General features: G+C 40.7%; 1 protein-coding gene across 1 annotated transcript; it reads left to right on the forward strand.

Moving 5' to 3' along the window:
- Positions 1-5,777: 5,777 nt before the first annotated feature.
- Positions 5,778-11,171, forward strand: LOC149832767 (uncharacterized). Its single transcript, XM_090013301.1, has 3 exons — positions 5,778-5,928; positions 7,141-7,522; positions 10,607-11,171. Exons 1-3 carry the CDS (start codon positions 5,778-5,780, stop codon positions 10,950-10,952), a joined length of 879 nt encoding a protein of 292 aa, XP_089869427.1. The 3' UTR covers positions 10,953-11,171.
- Positions 11,172-13,475: the final 2,304 nt, after the last annotated feature.

Raw genomic sequence — 13,475 nt, forward strand, 5'->3', positions numbered from 1 at the left:
CATTCTGTACCATATAGAAAAGCGGACCTAATAGTCGTCCTATAAAACTTTTCCTTCAACCGCAATGGAATTCTACGATCGCACAACACTCCACTTGCACTTTTCCATTTCATCCATCCAACCTTAATCCTATGATTTACATCTCCATCAATTTCTCCATACTTTTGAATGATAGATCCCAAATATTTGAAACAATCATCTACCGGTATTTCTTGCTCACCAAGCTTCACTACACTCTCATCACTACTTTGTTACTTACTAAACCAACATTCCATATATTTTGTCTTACTCTTACTCAACTTAAAACCTCTTGCTTCCAATGTCTGTCTCCATAATTCTAACTTAGCATTAACCCCAACTCTAGACTCATCAATCAAAACAATATCATCAGCAAACAACATACACCACGGCACATTTTCTTGAATTGATCTCGTGAGCTCATCCATCACTAAGGCAAATAAAAAAGGCCTTAAAGCAGATTCTTGATGTAACCCAACCGTTATAGGAAAATTGGTTGTCACCCCTCCACAAGTGCGGGCATTGGTTACTACTCCTTCATACATATCTTTAATTATACTAATGTACTTGAGAGAAACACCTTTCTTCATCATTGTACATCAGAGAACGTCCCTAGGTACTTTATCATATGCCTTCTCCAAATCAATAAAAACCATATGCAAATCTTTGTTCCTTTCTCTATTTCTCTCAATAAGTTGTCTAAGAAGATGTATAGCTTCCATAGCTGATCTTTTAGGCATTAAACCAAATTGATTCTCCAATATCATGACAACCTTCCTCAACCTAGACTCAATCACCCTCTCTCAAAGTTTCATAGTATGACTCATGAGTTTTATACCACGATAGTTTGTGCAACCTTGTATTCACCTTTATTCTTATATAGATGCACCAAAGTACTCTTTCTCCACTCATTAGGCATCTTATTTGTCCGCTAAATCTTGTTAAAAAGATTTGTCAACCATTATAAACCTTTCTCTCCCAAGCATTTCCAAGCCTCGATAGGTATATCATCTGAGCCAACTGCCCTTCTTGATTTCATTTTCTTCAAAACCTATGCAATTTCTTTCTTTTGAATCTTGGGCATGAAGTCACAATTCATCTCATGAAAAGGAATGGAGAAGTCTCCAAGATCCTAAGCATGACTTCCATTAAATAGCTTATCAAAATAATTTTTTCATCTCTCCTTAATCTCATCATCTTTGACTAAAACCCTTTGTGTTTCATCTTTGATACATCTAACCATACTCAGATCCCTCAATTTTCTATCTCTCATCTTTGCAAGCCTATAAATATCCTTCTCGCCCTCTTTGGTATCCAATTTGTCATAAACCTCCTTATATACCTTATCCCTCGCGTTTCGAACTACTTTTTTAGCTTCCTTATTTGTTATCATATATTTCTCCAAATTCTCATTATCACGACTCTTACTTAGATTTCTATAACACTCTCTTTTAACCTTAATAGCTAATTTGACATCCTCGTTCCCCTATGATGTATCCTTACCTAGCGGTGCACCGCCTTTAGACTCACCCAATACCTCCTTAGCCACCTTTCTCATGCCACCCGCTATCTTATTTCACATTGATTCTGAATCCTCCTCGAGACACCAATTAACTTCCTTAATTATCTGCTCTACAAACATACCTTGTTTAGCTCTTTTCAGTGCTCGCCACTTAATTCTAGGATCTATCGTATGTCTATTCCTTTTACGGTATTGTCTAATTCTAAGATCTAAAATTAAGACTCTATGTTGTGTAGCTACACTTTCTCTCGGTATAACCTTACAATCGATGCAACAACCCCTATCTTTCTTTCTAAGTAGGAAAAATTTTACCTGACTCGTATTAACCCCACTTTTAAACGTTACTAAGTGAGACTCCCTCTTCCTAAACCAAGTGTTTGCTAAGATCATATCATAGGACAAACCAAAATCTAAAATCCTTTCTCCACTTTCATTTCTTTCTCCTATACCATAGCTTCCATGAATACTCTTCAATCCATCCCTACTAATGCCTACATGTCCATTAAGGTCACTGCCGATGAAAAACTTTTCTCCATAAGATATCCCTTGTACTACTTTATCTAAATCTTCCCAAAATTGACGCTTAATGGAATCATCTAAACCTACTTGAGGTGCATAAACACTAATAATATTAATAATATCCATACCTAATACTAATTTAATAAGTAAAATCCTATCACCCTTCCTACGGATCTCAACTACATTATCTATAAACTTACGACTCATAACAATCCCTACTTTATTTCTATTCCTATTTATTCATGTATACCAAATCTTATATCCCCAAGGTTCTATCACTTTTGCTTTCTCACCTATCCATTTGGTCTCTTGTAGACATAAAATATCAATTTTTCTCCTACACATAACATCTACTAACTCTACCAACTTACCAGTTAAAGACCCTATGTTCCAAGTGGCTAACCTAATTTTATGATCTTGGACTAACTTCTTTACCCCGTCCAACAAAGTGAGAGAACCCTTGCCTATTTGACACCACATCTGAGCGCCGGTGTGACGCGTCGCTTCCGGGCGACGACCTAGCAATCCTTGCCCATTTATCACTGCCTCCGGGCCTATATAGTACAACGCGTTGCTCAGTAGGGAACGCCCCAACGAAATTCTCATATTGGTTCATATTCATAAGGTATGGCTAAGTTTTTATGTTGGCTGTCACTGGCCTACCGCAACCCTCCTCCTTTATCCGAGCTTGAGACTGACAGTGTATAATTAAAGCGGAGTTTCTCTCTCTCTATATATATATATATATATATATATATATATATATATATATATATATAATGTGTAAGTTCTAGATAATTTATTACTAAAAGATATATTTACATGTGTTTTTTACTTAATCTAGATCCATGAATATGATCTCCATGCTTTATTTAGTAGAAAATATTTATTAGTTTAAATAAAAAAAATTTTACATGTGTTTTTAACTCAACAAGAAAAAAACAATGGTTTATATTATACAAAAAGAACTTGAATAACTAAAAATTAATAATTCATTTTAAATTGATTTGATCCAAAAACATAGTTCTTATTGAACAAGCAATGATAAACACATATTAAGCAAAAAACACTAAGTGCATTTTTAAAAGGGTTCCCATATGGTTTGGAACCTACACATTACTCAGACCATACCCAGTAAAATAATATATATTTTTGTTCCTTTTACATTGAAAAATTGCGAATCTTAGTCGAAACTCAGGTCATGCACAGGTTTGGTATGGAATTTCACAAACCGGTTCCATATATTAATCAGACCTTTTAAGTGTTACCTTGATTCTAATTGAACCTCTTTATTTATCACCAAAACCTAACCCTATAGGGTTTGTTATAGGCTCAGATATGGGTCGAACTCAACCGATTGATATATATATATATATATACACTGCCCTCAACCAGCCAACCACGAGTGATTTGATGGTTTTAGGTTGTTTTTTGACAAATCTGGCCCTACAAATATCTTCAGCATGGCCAATTTGCTATAAAACAACACTCTGGTTTTAATAAAAATATGCTTTTTAAGCCTTGAATATTTACCAAAATCTTCGATTGTCGATTTTTAAACTTTATTAAAACCTAATTTGTGTGTCAAAATTAGACAATCCACGGGTGTATCCTTATAAAAATAATCAGGCATGTGAACACAACTGTACAATCAGATTTAAGGAAAACATGAAAATAACTGTTCAAAAGCTTGGTTGGCTATATATATATATATATATATATATATATATATATATATATATATATATATATATATATATATATATATAGAGAGAGAGAGAGAGAGAGAGAGAGAGAGGTGCAAAATTGATATGTGTTAAATGATATGCTGAATGAGTTTTCTGCCCTTTGGGTGTTTTTTTTTTTTTGCAGTTTTGACCTCTGGGTAGGGATGGCAGTGGGGCGGGGGACAAGGTCTCCACCCCCGCCCGCCTCAAGATTTTATCCTCCACCCCCGGCGGGGATGAATTTTATCCTCCACCCCCGCCTTCATCGCCGTTTCATGTCCTCCATCCCCGGTTCAAACGGGGATGAGGCGGGGCGGGGCGGGGCGGGGATATTGCGGGGAAAAGTGGTCGGGCGGGGTTGGGGTGGGGATGAGGTGGGGATCGTGGCAGGGATGGGGTGGGGTGGGGAAAAGTGCACGTCCATCCCCGCCTCCACCCTCAGACGGGGATGGATTTTAACCTTCGTCCCCGCCTCCATCCCCGTTTCATACCCTTCATCCCCGGTCCAAACGGGGCGAGGCGGGGCGGAGCCCCGCTTTCCCCCGGTCCACTGCCATCCCTACCTCTGGGCATGATTGATTTATGAGAAATTCACACTTGGATAATGTGTTTTTGATGAAAAAAATGATATTTGGAGCCTCAAAATTTTACAAAGATTTTAGATTGTTGATATTTCAAACCTTATAAAAACCCACCCATGTGTCAGAATGCGAACACTTCAAAGAGCTGATCACTATAAAATCAAATACATAGATCACATCTTTACGGTCAAAATTTAAAAATAAAACAAAAAAACCCCTAAAGAATTCATTTGGCATGTATGATTTAGTATCTATAATTTCGCACCTACCCATTACTCTCTCTATATATATATATAGATATACATCTATAGAGACGTGGGTAGGTGCAAAATTGATATATGCTTAATGGGTTTTTCTATTGGTCCGGTGTTTCTTTTGAAGTTCCAACCCCACAAGTGTGTTGGGAATGGTTGATTTACCTGGAATCTACATTTGGATCCTGTGTTTCCGATAAAAAAAAATGATATTTAGAGCCTCTAAAATTTATAAAAATTTTGGACCATCCATTTTTTGAACCTTATAAAAACCTATCCATGTGTCTGAATCTAACACTTCATGATCTGATTCCTATAAAATCAAGTACATAAATCACATCTATACTGTCAAAATTTTAAAATAAAAACTCATTTAACACTTATTATTTAGCACCTATCATTTCTCACTTATATATATATATATATAGAGAGAGAGAGAGAGAGAGAGTCTGTCACTTATCCACCTTTAAAAGTCAAGACGATGGACCACTCTGTAGACAAGGTTGGGGAAAATTGAATTCCTACCAGTAAAATACAGCTTCCTACGGATGATATTAATGCATCTCATTGTCTATAGCTTCTACTTTTGTGCGAAAAGTGAAGCTAAAGCTTTACAAGCCAAACCAATTAACTCGTCCGGTACCGGATGTGCCTTAATTACTGCCCAATACACAACAGCTGTGTAGCATATCTTAGAGGGTCGACCACCCTGAGTCATCTCGATCGGCATTATCATTCAATCTTTACACCGAAATAACCATCCATAGTAAATGCAAAATTCGAGAAGCTTTTGCATCAGCAGAGTACGTAGTTATACCATGAGAATGGCTGGCGTTGGGGTTATCGAAACTAAGCAAGCCGACTTTGAGGTCAGTCGAAGTTGGAACAGACATAACTCTTTGAGTTTTTCTCCACCGCATTAAATAAAGGTGCAGGCGCGTGCAGGGTAGTTTCCTCTTCTGATCTTTTTCTCGCAATACTAATTCATCTGTAAAACTACACATGAAATTCAACGTACCACAACCAAAATTAATTCGTTTGCTCACCACTCAACGACCCCTCTTCTTTCACAATTAATCTACATGTGATTTCTCATTTACAAAAGTAACAAAGCGAGCTCACACACAACCCCCACCTCTCTCTGTCTCTCTCTCAAATGGGTTCTCTCTGCAAGTCTCTTTTGCTCTGTCTGCTTCTCATATGCTTAGCCACGGAGAGCACGCGGGCAGATGTGGTGGTCTCCGGCAGCGTTTTCTGTGACCAATGCAAGGATGGGCAGCTGAGTTTCTTCGACTATCCTCTTTATGGTAAGCAATTAGTTGAACAATGATCCCATCATTTGAAAAAAGGATGGATTCCATCATACATTCAATCCTAACTATCCAGCAAAACCATCTTGCCTTCATGTACTTTCTTCACAGGTACCGTCACCCCATGATCAGCATCACTCCCATAACCGGCTGAGAAAAGGAATGAGCTGTCCGCTGCTCAGCTTAGGTCTTAAGGAGTTGGTTGCTGAAATAAGCTTGGCAAGCCGTCTTGAACATTGGTTTTTCGAACTAGGGGTGCTCGGTTCAGCTAGGCTCATATGGACTTATTAACTAGTAAGTCGAGTGTTTGGGTTGCAAGCAAAAAAGTTTAGTTTAACTACTACTGCTTAAAGATTTGGAATAATGCATTTATTTTTGTAAATGAATCAGTTTGAACTGCAGTCATTAGGTCAAGTGTTCAAAGTTTATCATTTTAAATTTTGAAAAATGTAATTGTTTTGGTAAACAGGCGAGATGAGCTCGGCTTGTTTAACTAGGCTTGCCATGAGTTTGATCTAAGGACTGGACAGATCAGGTGATTTAATAAAACACAACTTTTTTGTGTTTTAAATTCACCGTTCATGCCTTCAATTATCACCATTCATTGTGCAGCAGTGGGGGCCACCAAAAGTGCTGATGTCATTATTTCACAAAAGGAAGGTGGTGATTGAAGTCATGGAAGCTGGTGATTTCAAAACACAAAAATGTGTTTTATCAAATCACTTGATCCATCCTCGCAGCTCGCCACAAGAACGAGTTTTGTTTTTTTTTTTAATTTATGACCCGAAGACCTGGTCGCTCTGGACGGTTGTCGTGCTGGCAGTGTAAAACTCGGAAGCTAGGACCACTGTTCCCAGGGCCTATGCTAACATTGGCTTGCCCAGAGGGGCCGGGCGATATTGCTCATGAGAATCAAACCTTGACTGGCGGTGTAACAGCTAAGGCCCCAGCCCACTACGCCAACCACCCTTGGGGCACCACAAGAACGAGTTGACTTTTAAGACACTATGTTTGGTTAGTTTGACTTATTTAGGGGATCTACTCTCACCAACATCTTCACCTTTACCATTATTTTCACCACCACCACCACCACCACTATTATTATCGTCACCTTAGTTTACATGCACATGGTCAGGCACTGCACCGACCCATCTTGGCGTCCAGAACTCCGCATGCTGAAATGCTCGTTGTGCTCTCATGCATTTGCAGGGGTGCAGGTAGCATTGGTCTGTGCCGATGACAAGGGGCAGGTGGGTGTGTGGAAAGAGGAGAGCACCAACTGGTTCGGGAGCTACGCAATGAGGTTCCCAGGATACCCTGACATGAGCCGCTGCTTTGCTCAGGTGGTGGGGAGCCCCCAAGGGTCGTGGTGCGGGGCAGAGGCTGGGCCAGCGCGGGGCTTGAGCCCCTTCTTCAGGCTGTTCGACATGGCCTACTACACAGTTGATACCTTGCTCACTCAGCCTGTCCAGCCCATGGCCTTCTGCACAAAGACCATTGAGAATAATACCCCACCACCAGCTGCCCCCACTCCTCCCGTGGTTGTCCTCCCACCACTGCCCTTCTTGCAACCCTCTGCATGCTCTTACCGGTATGACAACTTGATTTGTGGAGCAGATCCAGTGATCAGGCCCGAGTGGTCACACAAACGCTTCGAGTGCAGCGATTTTCTGTGCAACAATCGAGCGTAGCACTTTTCTGTGTTTACACAGAAAACTACTGCATGAGAAATCGCTGCAGGCCCAAGTGATTTTCCGTGTTTTGTGTAGGTGTGGCAATCGGGTCGGGTTGGCGGGTCAGCATACCTCAACACGAACCCGACCCGCTTATTAAACGGGTCGGCTGTGGCAAACAGGAACCCGACCCATCACAGTTAACCCATTTAATAAATGGGTCGGGTAAACGGGCTGGTGGGTCGGGTTCGGGTAAACGGGTTGTCGGGTCGGGTAAGAGTAAACGGGTTAGTCGGGTCGGGTAAATGGGTTGGAGGGTCGGGTTCGGGTTGACCCGCCCGCCTAACCCGTTTATTAAACAGGTCAGCCGGGTTGGCATACGCCTAACATGAACCCGACCCGTTTAATAAACGGGTTAAGCGGGTCAACCCGTTTACGACACGAACCCGGCTAAGAAGCGGGTTGGCAGGTCAGGTTGGCGGGTCGTGTCAGATTTTGCCACCCCTAGTTTTGTGTGGCCCAAGCACCTTGTAAAGTACTCGGGCCCGATCACTGCAACATGCCTTGATCTCGGAATAAAGAACCAGTTATAAGCCTAACTATGACCCTTATGATCATATGGCTTTCCTGATTTCAACCTGCTTTTGGTATTCTTTTCCTCGAGATTCCCAACAAAGGTACTTGGCTAACAAAAATTTAACGCATGTCTCCTTTTAGCGGGTGGGATCAGGTACACATTTAGTGGGAGCGCGTTCTGTACCACCAAGATGGGCTGGTGGGATGGAAATGCCCTCCCTATAGCCCAAAGTGGCACTACCACCGTGATTGGTATCAATGGGTCGGGTTTGACCCGGACTCGAACTGTACCAATTCTATAGGGTTGGTGATAAATAAGAAGGTCCAATTAGAATTTGGGTTGGACCCAAAGGATCCGATTAATATAAGCAGCTGGGTATGGTTTGTGAAATTTCATACTAGACCTGAGTTCCGATTAAGATCCACAAATTTTCAATGTAAAAAAGATAAAATAAGTATTTTATCATATGTATGGTTCATGTAATCCTTATAAGATTTGGGTATGGTTTCTTTTATGGTGGGTCCGATTGAGCCCGAGTCAGGACCCAGTAAGAGTATCTCAAATCAGGTTTGGGTCTGGTTTCACCTGGGTCCAAACAAAACCCGACCGATTGACACCCCTGTTTGTGGTTGATATTGAAAAAATCATCCACTGATGGTGATTTTCAATATCACCTGGTCCCAACCCTGCTGCACCTGATGACCCACAATCTTTGAAATACAGCTTGTCAGCTGTGGGGCCCAATAGAAGATGGTGGGCAATCACATTGTAGCTGATCTCAATTCTTCCATGCTCACCTGCGCCTTGCATTTTGCATTATTGGCGTTCCTTTACAAAAATAGCTTAGCAATTATCATGTTTCTAACTTCACATTTCGCTCACATTTTTTCTAAAATCGCTGGTATGTTCAGTGATTTTTGCAAAAGATGCCCTTCATGTAAATCGAGGGCATACGTAGATAGGGGGATGCTTGTTGGGTTTTGGGTGGCCGAATACCTACCTTTACTGAGATTTAAAGTGAAGTAGTTTGATAAGGGCATGAGGCCCCAAGAAAATGTTTGCGTTTGGTGCATCATATTGTATGCATAGTGACAAATATCAGCATTAGCCCATAAGAACATGATAAATGTCGCTCAGAAATTAACATTTTAAAATTTTAGTGTTCTTTGTAAAAATTTTTATATTTTTAATTTAATATTTTTGCTAAAAAGTATGACAAAAATAAAAAATTCAATTTATCCCAAGAGTTTGGCTGATGATATTTACCCCAAAAAACTGTCACTATGATTGTAAGTCTAGAACATAGATGGTATTTTATGTTGGGAATGTCGAACCTGTATCCCGTGAAACAAATTCCAATCGCTAATGATATTACCGTTTATTTAACGAGGGAGCATTTGGCGTGGTGCTCATAGACCTCCCAATATGTGTTATTGGACGATCATGTTCAAGTCCAAGACCTGATTCAGATCCAAGATCTAATCGGGTCCAAGGTATTCAAGAAGGAAATGATAAATTAATTAAAGACGTACAATATAAAAAAAAGGTCCGGATCAAGATTGATGTGACTGAGACTCTAAGTATATTTGTAGGACTCCCCGGGAAGACAATCTCCTCCAAGAAAAAACTTGTAGCCTTATTATATATAGAGTGCTTCTTAGCCCTCTATCTTAAATAGATATAAAAACATGAAGAGAGGGCTTGAGAGAGAATAATATTTTCCTTTGGTTCGTGAACGTAGATCACACGGGTCGAAACATGTTATATCTCTGTGCTTGCTTTCTTGTGTCGCGTGATTCGTTCTCTACCACAATTCATGTATTCCTATTCCCAAGTCCTTGCATCTCATATCCAAGTTTGAGATCAAAGAAATCAAGGACACCCTAAGGGCGTGTTTGCCTCATGGGACAAATGCTGTGCGGCGTTTGCCTCAGACTCGTCAGTGGCGCATCCTGCACAGATGCTTTATAAAGCATGGAACATGATGCACTTTGTCCTATCCTGAACGGAGCATGCCCCACGTATCAAACATGAGACAATGCCCTGGGCAAGGAACGGTGTGTCCCATGTATCAAACATGCCCTAAAGGATCGCTTGAAGCAAAGGACAAAAGCTGCCGGTGGATTTTTTTTATCCGGGGTGCAAGAGTTGAACCCTAGGGGATAAGACTCATGGTCCCAAAATCAGGGGACAAAATGTCTCAGCGAAGACAGTTTAGTCCTCCTACCCATACACGTGTATACACAAGACAACACGCCACGGAAAGCGCTTGGTCGCCGGGTGGGTTTTGTCCTGCGTTTCAAACGCGCACTATGGACACAAAGCTCATAAAGCTTTATGCAAGTGGTAGCAGTAGCATTTAGGACTTATTTTATGCCAGTTTCCTTACATCTGCTGGTCTGCAATTGCATTCTTCCCTTCACAGGTACTGGACAATGCCAGAGATTAGGTGCAACTGGAGGGTGGTGAGACCAGACACTAAAGTGGCTGTTGCCTTTGGGCTCCCTGCAGCAAGGAAATACGGGACAGACATGACCCTGTGGAAAGGTCTGCAGGGGGAGGGTGACCTGTACAGGACCTTACTTAGGGAAGGGACAGCTGCCCTCCTTAATTCCTACAACAGTCTCCAATTTGAGTACCCTATGCTTAGCGTTGTGGGGCACATGAACTGGGCGTTGGAGGCCACATCCAGGGAAGCACTCATGCAGGCTTTGAGGTTCAAGAGGGCCAACTCTGGCTCAGGAAATGTCACATGCCACTTGGCTACCTGAAAATGATGGGATTCATATTGTAGGGTTCCATTAAGTCACCTTCTAGACTTAAAGTTTATTATTGTTTTAATTGAGTTGGACTTATATACGGTGAGATTTAAAGATACTGCTTTATTAAGCAGTTACTGATTTGGGATCGTGTATGGATCAGAGTCCAACACCAAGTTGTTATGGTTATAAAAGTCTTAGTAAATGAAATGTGCTCATTAATAGCCAAAACGGAGTGTTTGAAGGTTCAAAGGTTCTGCAGACCTGGTTAAGTGCGTAAAAGCGTATAAGTTGATTAGGTCACCATATATATATATATATAAAAAGAAATGATAGTGTGCTGAGCACCAGTGTTGTGAGCGGGGTACGCCTCAGTACCTGAAGCGTACGCCTCAGTACCGAGGCGCACGCTCAAGGTACTGAGGCGTGCTGTGATGCGCAAATTGCCCCTCATCAACCTCCAGAACCCCCTCCTTCATCCCCAAGTCTTCCTCCTCCGCCCGATTCGTCGGCTGTGCTAACCCCAAGTGCCGGTGGATCCACCGCCACGTGCCGACCAACTGCTCCTCCGCCGCTCCCTGCCTCCCCTCCCACCGCTTCACTTCCATACCAATTGTGAGAGGCGTACGCCTCAGAGGCGAAGCGCAGGCTCAACGCCTCGCTTCGCCTCATCGCATTTAACAACCCTGCGACCAACTGCTCCTCCGCCGCTCCCTGCCTCCCCTCCCACCGCTTCACTTCCATACCAGTTGTGAGAGGCGTACGCCTCAGAGGCGAAGCGCAGGCTCAACGCCTCGCTTTGCCTCATCGCATTTAACAACCCTGCTGAGCACCTACTCCCACCTAATAAAAGGTTCAAATTTTCATTTTTTTTTTGTTGATCAGACCCTATAGATATGATCTACAATCATTATATAGTAGAAAATAAATTTTAGATCATGTGATTATAGCATACATATAAGTTTTTTAAGATCTTCAAAAATCAATGGATCATGAATTTCATGACCTAAAAAATATTTTTATGTCAAAATAAACTATGTTGAGTACATCTGTAAGGTCTGATGGGGAAGATGAAGCCTACAACTATGATTTTAGTAGGTGGGAGTAGGTGCCGTAGCAATGGTAATATATATATATATATATATATATATATATATATATATATATATATATATATATCAGATGTTTCAGGTTGTTTTTTGCAAATCTGACGTGTTCGGCATGGCTCATTTGCTAGGAAACAACACTTGGATCATGTTTTTTGGATAAAAAAACAATGATTTTTTAAGCAATGAGTATTTATGAAATCTTAGATTCTTGATTTTTAAACCTTATAAAATTTTACCTATGTGTTGGAATCAGATGATTCAAGAGTTGATTCCTATAAAATCAAGTATGTAGAACACATCTGTTATGTTAGATTTAAGAAAAACATAGATCAACTCTTTAAAAGCTCGATAGTCTAGAAAAGTGTTTGGCAACTATCACCTACTATTACTCTCTCTCTCTCTCTCTCTCTCTCTCTCTCTATATATATATATATATATATATATATATATATATATGAGTCACTAAAATATGAGAATTGAAAACATGAGAACTGTCGTGTGAACCACGGTTTTTGTTCTTTTTTCTTAAATATCTAACCATGCAGATGTGACCTAAATGCTTGGTTTTATAAGGATCAACTATTGAATTATCCAATTATGATGCATAAACAAGAATTTTTAAGGCTTTAAAATTAATGCCTTGTAATCTTCATAAATATTCAAGCATCCACAAATCATATTTTTTTTATAAAAAATACACGGTCTAACAGTCTATTCCTAGTAAATTCACTATGCCGAATGCATCTACATAGTTGGATTCGTAAAAAGAATGTAGTTCACATAGTCTAGTATCTCGATCGGTCTGTTGCTCAATCAGGTTAATCTTGACAAATTTCCTATAACTTCCGTCATCAAGTCCGTTGTTCAATCAGCAGGACCCACACTGATGTCGCTATTGACATCATTGGCAGCAGCCCCGCTGGTTGCCGCTGATCGCCACTGATCTGGAATATCACCTCATCTGAGCTAACAAAGTGGCGCTAGTCCTTGTGAAGTCAAAGCTGTGGCTGGTAATATTTTTGAAGCCAGATCCATCTCCATCTCTAGTTTGGAGTTGGTAGGCCTGAACCATTATCTAACAACCCCACATGTTTATCCCAATCTAAAGAACACGAGACCTCACGAAGCCCTTAACACATTTTATAAAAAGGATCTTATCCTCTTACATATGATGTCAGAGGATCCACGATTGATCTTATCAATCCAACTAATACATCTGGACGGCTAGGATCAGTCCACATCTAGGTGGGAATATGGATTGCTTCTAGCTGTTGGCTGGATGGCTAGGATTGGATGTAGGATGGATCGCACCATATGTCAGATGATGTGATCTGTTTTCAGTTGGGTATCAGGTCAAATACTAATGCAATCACTAGCATCAGCGTTCATTGCCACCATCTCCACTTCATTCTGCACGCAGATGGTG

This window comes from Nuphar pumila, chromosome 7 (assembly GCF_984573655.1).
Source record: "Nuphar pumila chromosome 7, dmNupPumi1.hap1.1, whole genome shotgun sequence".
Lineage (NCBI taxonomy): Eukaryota > Viridiplantae > Streptophyta > Magnoliopsida > Nymphaeales > Nymphaeaceae > Nuphar > Nuphar pumila.